This window comes from Mauremys reevesii, linkage group 7, assembly GCF_016161935.1.
Source record: "Mauremys reevesii isolate NIE-2019 linkage group 7, ASM1616193v1, whole genome shotgun sequence".
Taxonomy (NCBI): Eukaryota; Metazoa; Chordata; order Testudines; family Geoemydidae; genus Mauremys; species Mauremys reevesii.
This window is the reverse complement of record NC_052629.1, coordinates 83,256,495-83,270,270: the sequence shown is the minus strand read 5'-3', so window position 1 is coordinate 83,270,270 and position 13,776 is coordinate 83,256,495. Positions and strand designations below refer to the sequence as shown.

The 13,776-nt window shown below is 44.9% G+C and overlaps 1 protein-coding gene across 3 annotated transcripts in view; it reads left to right on the top strand.

The window, feature by feature from the left end:
- The window catches only part of NEK4 (NIMA related kinase 4), a 54,227-nt gene that overhangs the window by 31,883 nt on the left and 8,568 nt on the right, over positions 1–13,776 (top strand). For 2 of the 3 annotated variants that reach the window (XM_039480720.1, XM_039480719.1), the window contains exons 13-15: positions 10,032–10,120; positions 10,851–11,056; positions 13,307–13,440. In XM_039480720.1, coding sequence (XP_039336654.1) covers positions 10,032–10,120; positions 10,851–11,056; positions 13,307–13,440 — 429 coding nt within the window. Of the gene's footprint in view, positions 1–7,748; positions 7,955–10,031; positions 10,121–10,850; positions 11,057–13,306; positions 13,441–13,776 lie in introns of those variants that run through there. The other variant, XM_039480721.1, reaches the window with a different exon arrangement.

The window sequence follows — 13,776 nt, the reverse complement described above, 5'->3', positions numbered from 1 at the left end:
AGGCACACTTCTAAATATGGACTTGAAAGAGGTCCAGCAAAGATACTTAAGTGCCAGACTTTCATAGTGTGACTTCTGTTTTGTTCATGTAACTCTCCTCACCCCAACCATTTGCAGGGACAGTCTTTTTGCATGCTATTGTGTGTGCAAATAAGATCTACATGCAAAAACCGCATCTGCACACACAAATCAAGGACAGGTGGGTTTAGTGCATATAAATTATATTGACATATGCTAGTGATGTGCAGTTTTTTGCATGCTGTCCTCAGGCTTGAACACACAGAATTTGAGAGGGCCAAATGGAGAATGGTTTGAAGCACCATGGAAAATGTTGGGGGATACTGGAGAGTAAATAGAAAAATAGATTTCAAAGTATTTATATATTTACAATTTATTTTTATAAAGACTGATGCATTGTAGTCTAAGAACAATGGTTCTTTAAAATACTGTAGTCATTAGTAAGTCATTAACTGAGAATTGACCAACGTAATGAGCATAATGTAGAAAAATCTCATTCCATGGGCAAGTTACTGATGGAGAAGTAAGGGATGTGTCATCTGATTAGTAAAAATCTACATAGTCATAATTTCAGTGGTGTCGCCCTTTGCAGTATGGCAGAGGTACTCTCTATTCTCTGCCCCAGCTTCCTGGTTCAGGTTCTCTGGTGGGTGGAAATGTTGATAGTACAGTATCATCGGAAGTGGGTTGAGTTGGATATCATTAAAAAGCCCTTTCTCCCACAAACACAGTGGTAACAAGCATGACAAACGTAGAACAATTAAGTAGATATATATTTGAGAAAATATTTTAAAATCAACAGTTTTTAAATGATATTTTAACACATAGCTGCTTTGCTTAATTAAAAAAGACATTGACCTTTGATCCTAGGGAAGTTGTCCTTGACATGTAGGACTGAAACCATTTATTCATTAAAGTCATCGTCAGTGTCATCTCTGTCTAGGGCACCAATTCTAGACCTGCTGTCATGCTGACCATCTTCTGTGCCACATTGGCACATCTCTGTACAAGGCAGGCTGCTGGCCATACATTTGCAGGGTGGTGAGCATCTGGTTTTTGCACACAAGCATTTAATTAGCTGAAGGATTGATTCAGGATCACATGGTATTTCACAGAACTGCTGTGATCAGTCCATTTTCCAAGACTCATCCATGCCCAGTAGAGGAATGTAGTTTTGGGTGTGCTTGAACATCTTAGAACCACTCCATTGCTTGATAATTTGCCCTCTTGGTAGGAGGTATAAATGCACACCATGTCAATGGCAATTTTTCTCTGTTTCTTGGAAAATAGCCACCAGTGTAGCTCTGAAAGTGTCATAATGTTGGTCTTCAAATGGTAAACTTGGCATATGAATGTCTCCAGTGCATTTACGACCTCATCAGTGACTGTATCAGCCGTTCCAAGCACCTTCAGAGTGAGGAGAGAGTCTTCAGAGGCTGAACCAAATACAATAGTGTCCTATCCTGAAAGGATATGGAAATCTTGCTGTGCAGTGGCTTTTAATGGTCCAAGTGATAGGAATACGTGTCTGAGGGATATACAACAATTTTGTTCCCCAGCAGAATATTGAGGAAGTCTTGGATAGTGTCTCTCGGAGCACTGGAACATCTATGTCTAATGCCAAAATGCAGAGTTTAGTAGCACCTCTCCCTGTGGCATTGATGATATGCAAGATAATTTTAGTGTTAGCTTCCTTATGGTAACTAAGAAGAAACTCCTCTGAACAGTGAGAGGCAGCAGCTTCATTATACCATGCAATGATGAAATTCTCTCAGCAGTTCTTCACATAAGTGTTTGTCCTGCAGAGTATGTGGATAACTCATACTTCATGTGAGTATGAGAGAGTAGCTTCTTCATTATGACACTGGAGATGTTCATGGAGTCAATGATTTTTGTATCGCAGCGGTTCTCAAACTTCATTGCACCGCGACCCCCTTCTGACAACAAAAATTATGACAGGACCCCAGCGGGGTGGGATCAAAGCCTGAGCCTGCCCAAGCCCCGCCACCTGGGGGGGGCGGCTGGGCAAAGCCAAAGCCCCACCTTCCTCGGCCGGGGTGGCCAAAGCCCAACGTGTAACCTGAGCCCTGCTTCCCAGGGCTGGAGCCCTTGGGCTTGGGCTTCGGCCCTGGGCCCCAGCAAGTCTAAGCCAGCCCTGGCGACCCCATTAAAATGGGGTCGCGACCTACTTTAAGGTCCTGACCCACAGTTTGAGAACCTCTGTGGTATCAGATAGGTGCAGTGTCATAGAGCCACTTCTTTCTGATAGTATTTTTAATTGATTCCTGTGTATATGTCAAACACAAGGTGGATTTCATCACAGGTCTAATATTTACTCTGTAGCCTCATAATGAAGTCAGCCAAATCTTGGCAAGTGTTAAGTTTCTGGTTTTTCAAGAGCTTGTACCTCAGTCATACCATCTATGATTGTTATACTCAAAGGGGTCTGCTGGCATAAGGTACTGGCTGTCATATTGTCAGTAGGTCCTGTTTTAGGAAGACTATGCAAGATGTGCATTAGTTTGCTTTTCACCTGATATATGTGCATTGTTCTGTCACATTTGAACATTGATTGTACTTTCTTAGAGTATTTTCCAAAACACTCGTGTAAATCAACAATATGCTGAGATCTGGACATAACCAGGAGATGAGCGAACAGTGACCCTGCGGTTAGCTCTAGAATAGTCTCTGCCGTCTTCACTATGACACTCTTCTTTGCATTTTGAGCACAGCTTTAGTCTGTTCTTGATTGGAGCCCATAGATTAATGGAGACTTGGATAATTCTTTGGGTTTTGAAGGCTTCATACAAGTCATGACCCAAAGTATTCATTGGACTGACATCTTTAGCTATCTCATCACTGAAGACTGATTTTTGTCATGATATGAATGAGCTCTGGAGTGTCATATGCAAATAGGTTGCTAGTAAGCTCATCCTGTAGCTTTAAAATTGTCCCTTCTTGGCATATAACAGCACCTAATGAGTTTAGATGGAGTTTAGATGGAGCTTGATTATTTCTGGGGAAGTCCATCCCAGCCAGGCGTAAGTGTTCTGGAGTTGTCAGGAAAATCCAGGAAAGAGCATTTAGATGCTGTGTTATGACCACCAACTACCTGCTCTCTTTCCCCACCCCCTTCCCCACCCCTCCCAATGACTTTCATTGCTCTGTTTTCGTGTCCTAGGCCTTCATCTGAACCAAGTGCACAGAAGGAAACTGGCAACACCACCAAGCATTGTTTAACCGCATCCTCCATGGTGGTATTCTCCAAAGATTCAGCTGCTAGTTGATCAAGACCAAAGTAAAAACAAGGATTTTGTAATAATTACTTTGGGATTGTAATTAATGATACTTAACTGTATGCATACCATTCATGGGTGGATTCCAGTAATTTCTAGCTGAACGCTAACATCTTAAGCAATGCCTCATTACAACTATTTTGGTATGATAAACAAAGCTGATAATCAATACCAGTGAACTGCTTTTTTTGCCAATGATAGCAAATCAGCTTGAAGCGCTCCTTTCATTTATAGTAATCTAACATTTTAAAAAAATAGGGGATATCCCGTTCTGAGCATTAACTGGTAACACAGTACAGTCAGTCAAGGGCCACAGTTTAACTTTGAGGGCTGCATGTTTGATATACCTGTCTTAAAGTATAATTTTAAAAATGTTGATTTTAAATATTTTCTCTAATATGTATCTGCGTAATTGTTCTAGGTTTGTCATGTTTGGTCCCATTGTATTCATGGGAGAAAGGGATTTTGAATAATATCCAACTCAACCAATTTCCAACAACATTGTACTATCAACATTTCCGCCAACTGGAGGACCTGGGACTGGGAGACAGAGGGGTTGGGGGTGAACCCCCCCCCCCGCCCCCCCGCCATGCCACAGAGGGTGACACCACTGAAATTATGATTCTGTAGATTTTTAAAAATCAAATGACACCTGCTTTACCTTTCTATCATGAATTTTCCAGTGGAATTACACATGGTCCCAAACTAAACATAGCACAAATTGTCCGACTGTAACACATTTGGCAAAGCATTCAGTGTAGGTTGAAACAGCACAGGTGAGGTTTAATGCTAGTTAAATGAGTATATGATGATGGTGTATGTGCTTAAACTAGCTTCTTTTGATTCTTGGACTTAATATTTAAAAGCCCCTTGTATTTACTGTGGCAAATTGCAGGCACTATTATGATGGGTCTCGCACTTTCTCTTCTTAAGGGCGGTTCAGGGCACCATTTCTTGCCCCTGAATCGGAATATTAATTGCCCCACTAGTGTCTTTGAGGAGAGGAGTGGAGAGGGAGGGACCTGGACCCGCCCTCTACTCCAGGTCCCAGCCCAGGGACCCTGAGGATAGTGGTGAACCACTTGAACTGGTGGTTCCTTCCTCTGGGCTACTTCCCTCTCCTGCCCTTCAGTTTGTGGGGGGCTTCCTGCCCTTCCTCTGCACAAGCCAGGTGCCCCTTACCTAGGGTCTTGGACTTCTTAGCCCACCGCAGCACTCCTCCAAACTTTCCTCTGCTTCTCTTCAAACTGTTCTCTGCTCCAATTCCTTCAAACTGTTCTCTGCTCCAGCCAAACCTTCCTGCTCCAACAGCCCACACTGTCTGACCTGAAGCAGGGGTTTATATCATGTGACTCACTGCTGGTGCTCTAATTGGCTTCAGGTGCTCTAGTTAATCTATAGCAAACCTTCCACCCCTTGCAGGGAATAAGGCTCCCTGCTAACACTCTCCTGCTGCCCTCTGGCCATGCTGTATCACATATTTCCCCCCCCCCCCCCCGCTCAACACCAAGGGGTTGGGCTACTTGGGATGAGAGGCAGTGTCGTCGCGATAGGCCTCAGCGTTGCCATGTTGGCTACCAGCCCTATGCTGGACCCGCAAATGGAAAGGCTGCAGAGAGAGGAACCACCTCGTCACTCTGGCGTTCTTCTCCTTGTTCCTGTGCATCCATTGGAGCGGGTCGTGGTCTGTCACGAGGGTAAATCGCCGCCCCAGGAGATAGTAGCGGAGAGTCTCCATAGCCCGTTTTATCGCCAGACATTCCTTTTCAACAACAGCGTATTTTTGTTCCCTGGGGAGGAGCTTCCGGCTGAGGTACAAGATGGGGTGCTCCTCCTCCCCTACCATCTGTGAAAGGATGGCTCCTAGCCCTACCTCCGAGGCGTCTGTTTGTAGGATGAATTCCTTAAAGTCTGGGGCTATGAGTACTGGATGGCAGCATAGGGCTGTCCGTAAATCTGCAAATGCTTCTTCTGTTGCATCAGTCCACTTAACTATCTCGGGGCCCCGAGCTTTTATCAGATCCGTCAATGGCCCTGCTCTTGTGGCAAAATGAGGGATGAATCTCCTGTAGTACCCTACTATCCCTAAAAATGCTCTGACCTGCTTTTTGCGGATTGGTCGAGGCCAGCCTTGTATTGCCTCCACTTTGTTCCATTGGGGTTTTACCAAACCTCTCCCTACTACATGCCCGAGGTATCTGGCCTCAGCTAGTCCTATCATGCACTTCAGAGGGTTAGCAGTGAGACCGGCCTTTCGCAGGGCATCCAGCACTGCTTCTACTTTTCCGAGGTGCGTTTCCCAGTCAGGGCTATGGATGACTATGTCGTCTAGATAGGCGGCGGCATACTTGGCATGGGGTCGTAGTAACTTATCCATAAGTCGTTGGAATGTTGCAGGGGCCCCATGGAGTCCGAAAGGGAGGACGGTGTATTGAAAAAGGCCATCGGGTGTAGAGAAGGCAGTCTTTTCCTTGGCATCCTTGGCCAGGGGAATTTGCCAGTAACCTTTGGTCAGATCCAGAGTGGTTAGGTATCGGGCCTTGCCTAACTGATCAACTAGCTCGTCAATGCGTGGTATTGGATATGCATCGAAGTGGGATACTTCATTCAATTTCCGGAAGTCGTTACAAAACCTCAGGGTGCCATCAGGCTTGGGGACTAGGACGATCGGGCTGGACCACTGACTGTGGGATTCTTCAATGACCCCGAGTTCCAGCATCTTCTTCACTTCCGTCCTAATTTCTTCCCTTTTAGCTTCCGGTATTCGGTATGGTCTTATCGTCACCCTTACTCCAGAGCTGGTGACAATATGATGTTGGACTAGTGTTGTTCGGCCCGGTTGTGTACAGAAAACGTCCTGGTTCCGGTGGATCATTTCAATGACCTCTGTTCGTTGTTCTGGGGTTAATTCAGGAGATATCTTTACCTGCCCCTGTGGGTCGTCTGTCTGAGATGGAGCTCCTTGAATGACCAGACACGTCTCTCGGTCACACCAGGGCTTCAGTAAGTTGACGTGGTAGATTTGCTCTGGCTTTTGGCGGTCTGGTTGTCTAACCTTATAGTTCACCTCCCCAATGGCTTCCACTATCTCATATGGTCCGTGCCATCTGGCTAGAAGTTTGCTTTCTGCTGTTGGCACTAACACCATCACCCGTTCCCCCAACTGAAATCTCCATACTTTCGCCCGACGGTTGTAATACGTCCGCTGGGACTCTTGTGCTTTTTCTAAATGTTCCCGTACTATCGGGGTTACTCGAGTTATTCGCTCTCTCATCTGTGTCATGTGCTCAATGACATTCTTTCCTGGGTTGGGTTGTTCCTCCCAATCTTCCTTGGCGATATCTCATATCCCGCGTGGGTGGCATCCATGTAGTAGTTCAAAGGGAGAAAAACCCGTGGATGCCTGGGGGACTTCCCGTATAGCGAACATTAGATATGGTAGAAGGGTATCCCAGTCTTTTCCATCCTGTGCTATCACCTTCCGGATCATACGATTAAATCGCTCGACCAATCCATCTGTTTGTGGATGGTAGACTGAGGTCCGTATGGCCTGGATGCGGAGCAGGGCACATAAGTCCTTCATTAGTTTTGACATGAACGGGGTTCCTTGGTCTGTCAGGATCTCCTTAGGGATGCCCACTCTGGCGAATACCTGTAATAGTTCCTTTGCTATTGCCTTGGATGTGGGGTTTCTTAAAGGAATGGCCTCTGGATACCGCATAGCATAGTCAAGGATGACTAGTATATTTCAATGGCCCCGTGCCGATTTTTCTAATGGGCACACTATGTCCATGGCTATCCTCTCGAAAGGGATGTCAATAATAGGCAAAGGTACTAATGGGGCCCGCAGGTGAGGTCAGGGGCTATCCAACTGGCATTCAGGGCAGGAGGCACAATAACGCTGGACTTCTGCTCGTATCCCTGGCCAATAAAACCTCCTTAGGATTCTATCCAGTGTCTTGTCTACCCCTAGATGTCCCCCAAATAGATGGCTGTGAGCTAACTCTAGAACTGCCCTTATGTGTTTCCGTGGGACTAAGAGTTGCTCTACTACTTCCCCTCGTATTTGCTCTATTCTGTACAAGAGATCGCGTTTGAGCACATAATATGGCCTTGGGCCTTTGATCTTTCCTTCCACAGGCACACCATTTACTTCCACTACCTCCTTCCTCACGTTTGCATATAACGGATCATCAGCCTGGTCCTGCCCAAAAGTCTCACGTGCAGTACCAAACTGACCTAATTCTAGGGGGCCTATTTCTACTCTCCCCCCTGGGGTGCTCCCACTTGGGCTGGGAACCGCCTCCGAGTCTTCCTTGGCCTGAATTATCTCCTGGTCTCCTGAGCGGGTTCGCTTACCCATAAGGGAAGTTTTTTGATTCTCTGCTAGAATCCGGGTCCCTAATCTTTTATCTGCTCTTCGTTCTTGCCTAGATTTTTGGGGTTTCCCAGGGGATGAGAATAACTCTGGAGCAAATTTGGCAAACATTGGGGTGAGGCTATCTATAGTTGCCTCCGACTCATCCTGGAGGTTGCTACCCTCCCCTGGCTCTATTGGGGTAAGTAAGCTCTCAAACCCTGGGAAGTCTCTACCAATTAAAACAGGGTAGGGGAGCTTGGGGACCACCCCTGCAAAAACCCTGGTAGTATTCCCCTGGATCTCAATCCGTACCGGAATTGTAGGGTAAAAAATTCACGGTGCCATGTACGCACGTTACCCCTGTATTTTTGGCCCGGGTTAGTTGGTCTGTTCCCACCAACTTCCCTGAGACCAGCGTGACAGCACTCCCGGAATCTATTAATGCTATGGTCTTAATACCATTCATTTTTACTGGTCTGGTATATCCATGTGAGGTCATTGTGACCCCAACCAGGCCGATTAGGCCACATTGCTCCCCATAATTCCCCAGATTACACTGCATAGGTTCTTCCTTGTTGGGGCATTGGGATGCTATATGCCCCAATTCCCCACACTCATAACACCGCCCCCTTATTCCGGTTGTCACCCTCTGCCTGGGGCTATTTGGCCGGCCCCCCACCTCTTTTCCCAAACCCCCAGGTCCCTTCCTGGCCTCGAGCCATTCCTCGGTGTCTTTCCTCCCGGTTACAGTTCTCCTATAGGTCTCGACAGCCCGGGGCCTTGGGTTTGGGGTTGGCTTCCTGGTTTGCCGTGTCTCCCCGCCTGGGGTCTGGAACAGTTCGCAGGCTGCCAACTGTCTTTCCACGAGGGAGACCAACTCATCATAGGTAGAGGGATCATTCTGGCCAACCCAAGACCTGAGACCTGGTGGTAGCCCCCTCATATATCGGTCCAATACCAGTACCTCCATCATCTTCTCAGAGCTAAGGGCCTCAGGGTGCAGCCATTTCCGGGTCAGGTGTATCAGGTCAAACAATTGTGATCGGGGTGTCTTGTCCTTCGTAAACCCCCACTCATGGAACCTCTGGGCTCTCAATGCTGTCATTACTCCGGATCTGGTCAGGATCTCTGCCTTCAGCTGGGAATAATCTGCTGCGGCCTCTGCAGACATATTGTAGTAGACCTTCTGGGCTTCCCCACACAGGAATGGGGCAAGGATACCAGACCATTGATCTCGGGGCCAGGACTCCCGCAGGGCCGCTTTTTCAAAAGCCAGGAGGTATGCCTCCACATCATCTTCCCGTGTCATTTTCTGTAGGCAATGGCTAGCCCGTATGGTCCGGGTCCCTTCCCAGTTGAGATTCTGCTCCATAAGGGCCTTCATTTGGTTCACCAGGTCTTTCAGCAGGGCTCGGTCCTGAGCAGCCTGACTCATCAACTAATGATTGGCCTCCTGCCGCATTCTAGTCACCTCCTGTTGGGCGGTTGCTTCGACCCGGGTAGCCTCCTGCTGGGCCGTGGTGGCTTGTATAAGGGCCTTGACCATGTCGTCCATCTTAAGGATAGGAGGGTTTTGCCTAACTCTGGTCTATGTCCCCAGCGCGCAGATCCCACTCCTGACACCACATGTGGCAAATTACTGGCACTATTATGATGGGTCTCGCGCTTTCTCTTCTTAAGGGGGGGTTCAGGGCACCATTTCTTGCCCCTGAATCGGAATATTAATTGCCCCACTAGTGTCTTTGAGGAGGGGAGTGGAGAGGGAGGGACCTGGGCCCGCCCTCTACTCCAGGTCCCAGACCAGGGGCCCTGAGGATAGTGGTGAACCACTTGAACTGGTGGTTCCTTCCCCTGGGCTACTTCCCTCTCCTGCCCTTCAGCTTGTGGGGGGCTTCCTGCCCTCCCTCTGTACAAGCCAGGTGCCCCTTACCTAGGGTCTTGGACTTCTTAGCCCACCGCCGCACTCCTCCAAACTTTCCTCTGCTTCTCTTCAAACTGTTCTTTGCTCCAACAACCCACACTGTCTGACCTGAAGCAGGGGTTTATATCATGTGACTCACTGCTGGTACTCTAATTGGCTTCAGGTGCTCTAATTGGCTTCAGGTGCTCTAATTGGCTTCAGGTGCTCTAGTTAATCTATAGCAAAGCTTCCACCCCTTGCAGGGAATAAGGCTCCCTGCTAACACTCTCCTGCTGCCCTCTGGCCATGCTGTATCACATTACTTATAAAGTTAAATTGTAAAAATGTGCTTGTTGAAGCTTATTTTGTCACATACTTCAAAGAATCCATGCTTATAGTACAAACTATTGATTGAATAGAATGCGTAATTCTACAAAATATTTTTTATCTATAACAGAAAAAAAAATTAACCCATTGTCTGTCTGATGATGAGCTAAGCTCTTCCACAAGCTCCACAGATAAGTCAGATGGAGATTCCAAGGAAGGGTAAGTGTTTTGTTACTTGCATACAGACATTTAGTAGTCACTGACACTGCAAATAAGTACCTTATCGTGCTTTAACTTGGTGTGGAAAACTGTGTGTAGAAATGTTTCTAAAGATGATGCATAGTGGTGTTATGATGATGCATAGTGGTATCTGATTCATTTACTGTGAACTACGATACCTTTTGTTTGTTGTTCTTTTGTGACACACAGTTCTTTATCTACTATGTTTAACTTCTTTGTGTGTGGCCGCTGTGCCTCCAAGTGCTGGCATGAATGCTTTCCAGGAAATTGATCTTCCAGCATCAAGGAGAGGAACTAATGTGTCAGGAAGCACTAAGAACTATTACTTGGAAAGTTGCTAACATGGTTTTCCTGACATTGTGGGCTCAGCTGAAGTATTTATCTAGGATCTTGTCTACATTTGGCATCTTTCTTAAAATCGTCCTCCATTGTACTTCCAGTGGTGGTAATGCTAGTGTAGATTGGATGTTGGTTGCTGGCTAGGTTCTTAAACTTTGTTGTTGAGACTTGCTTGGTGCAGAGTTTAGATGAAATGATGCTAAAAGCTCCTATGCCTTGTTGCATTGATACCACCACCAATGGATCTGCATAGCAACAAGAATTGAACACAGTACATAACAGGGCCTGTTTAGTTCACAGGATTATGGAAAGTCCTCATTGACTGCAAAATGGAGATTGGGATTGAATTAGATTTTTTTTCCTTTTCTAGAAAAAGCAATACAAATGAAATGAATGATTTGGTACAGCTAATGACTCAGACACTGAAAATGGATTCTAAAGAGAACTGTGAACACCCTTCAATCCTAACCCCCGCATCAGAGTTCAAGCTTCATAGGAAATACAGAGACACTCTGATCCTACATGGCAAAGTATCTAATGAACCAGAGAAATTCAAATTTGAAGAATTTCCTTCAGGTTTGTAGCTCTATTAATGCTTTAAAATAGTGGTTCTTAAACTGTGATCTATGGACCACCAGTGGTTTGCAGAGCACTTGCTGGTGGTCCGCAGGAAGCTGGCTAGTCACATGGGGCTGTTCTCCTTCTGTTAATCACATGAAAGTGGCTAAAATTAATTACATTTTTAATACCACTTTTCCACTTAAGTAATTGCTGTAGTTGCCACAGGGATGTTATTTGTTTGACAGTTGGAGGGGAGGTGCTCCATCTAATTGTGAATGGAAGAGAAGGTGTTCCATGAGGTAATCTATCAATATGTGACCGACACTATGAAGGTTTTAAATAACAGTTTAAGATCTAAAATAATAAAGTGTAGATTTCAATGTCTTAAAATACAACTTTAAAACTTCCAATTAATGTAGTTGCTGTAAAGCTTTGCAGATCACCTTTAAGGCTTAATCTTTTAAATGGGACTCAACTCAGCATCTAAAACCCTGAGGCTTTGTGCAGATGCAGGAGTCGCTTGCCGAGATCCCATCACAGAATAGGGTCCTTATTTTGCAGCTACAAGTAGTTCTCTAATTTTGCAACAATGCAGGTAAATCAGCTTTTGAAATTCAGCCTTCACAAGAGTGGTCATATTCTGAAACGCTACTCTAAAAATGGCATCTTAAGGTTTGTTTTTTACTTTCAGAGTAACTGTGCACTGGAATAAAAGACCTGTGACATGGCTGTGGTTGGCCCAGGTCAGCTGACCCAGGCTCATGTTGCAGGGCTTAAAAATTGCAGTGTAGATGTTCTGGCTTGGACTGGAGCCCAGGTTCTGGGATCCCCCCCCCCCCTGCAGGGTCCCAGAGCTTGAGCTCAGTTTGCAAGTCAAAAGCTGGATGTAAAAAAATCATCTTGGAATCTGAAAGTCTCAAACTGTTCTTCCTGGCTTATGTGTTGTAAGTAACAAGGATTCTAGTTGATTCTCTTCTGGTGATTGAGAAAGCAGAATTGAATCAAGATAACTTTCCCATAGTTATGGCGGTTCTGCAAAGATAACAGGAGTAAAATGTACTGAAAGCTTTTGTCTCTGTGGTCAGTGGACGTGACTCTGTGAATGTACAGGGAGCAAATTTTGGTCAGTAAGGAAGTGCTTTTTTACATAGTCAATTTTTCTCACATAGCTGCGCTTTAAAATTTATAATAGTGTGGTGATCTGCTCAGGTATTTTACAGCTGCTGGTAATGGAAATCTATAACCAATTTGAAAGTGCTGGTAGGAGTGCAGTGGCTTAAATTTTCTTAAATTGCAATCTCTTCTGATTAGATCAAGTCCTTTACTTTCACATGTTAATGCAGAAAGTGGATTTAGGGTGCTAATAGGATATGATACCTTTCAGCCTTGAATCATTGGCTTAAATCCAGCCTATGTCAATAGTGACAGCCATATTAATTTTGGATGATTTCAGTGTCCAAAGTAAAGTTTGGCACTTTCTGTTTTGTTCCTGGTGCCGACCTTCCATTATCATAAAACTACATTCATAAGTGGGATCCCTTGTTTGCAGTTTAAGCAGAGAAGTGAAAGATTGAAAGGTCAAGGCACATTGGTGGAAGACTAGACTGCAACTCGTGCTATTCTGTCCTGTGTATAAATACAATAGAATCATAGAATCTCAGGGTTGGAAGGGACCTCAGGAGGTCATCTAGTCCAACCCCCTGCTCAAAGCAGGACCAAACCCAACTAAACCCAAACTAAATACTTACTGAACTTTTACATTCGTTTTTGTTTTTCAAATGTAAAGCGATTGAAGTGTGGTTTTTGTTTTTTAACCTCTCTATTAAGGTTCTGTATATTGTATTGCTGTGAAATTTGTTTTAGAATCCACCCTTTGCCACACAATTCTTTTCAGAACATCAACTTAATTTAAAAAAAATGTTTCTACCATTTTGACTACAAAGAGCCTTCCAGACATGATCAGAGTATACACTAATACAGTGATGTCTTTGAGTCTGAAACTCTGAGCCCTCCAAGACCTGATTTTGCAAACTGAGTCTGTATGAACCTTGCACCTGCATAGACGCCTAGTAGTCACCTTCTGATGACTGACCTATTTAATTGTATTTCTGCTGATCAGAGACATCCAGCTGATGAGCCTATTCCACAGTCCTAAACCGCCTCCCAGGCATTTGCTGGTACCAACCACTCTAAGTACTTCTAGTACATATAAGATGACTGTTAATATTGTCAGTGCAAAAATAGTTAATTGTATTACTTTTTTAGATGTTTTATCTGGTCCTGAAAAGATTAGAAGAATGGTTGAAATTTTGAGGTCTGATGTGGTGCAAGGGCTGGGAGTGAAACTTCTAGAGAAAGTATATGACATCATGGAGGAAGATGATGAACTGAAGAGAGAGGTGAGTGTCTTTCCTGTATACTGTAGTCAATTGTATTTGTTTCTTTTTTCTTCCACACAAAGGTTAAATGAGCCTTGTTCTTGTTTTTATATCTTGAGAAACTGATCTGATGTAATGATATAGGCCCTGATCCTGCAGAGACTTAAGCACATGCTTAATTGTTTGCAGAATCAGTACCATACTCATGTATATTCACTAAACAAATGACCATGTTATGCAATGTAATTGATTCAGAAAGTAAGAAGGGGAGCAGCCTTGAATTCTTTGATCCTACTTGGAAGTTGATATCAATGTCATATATCCTTATCTTCCAATTTGGAAAAGGTACAAGAGATT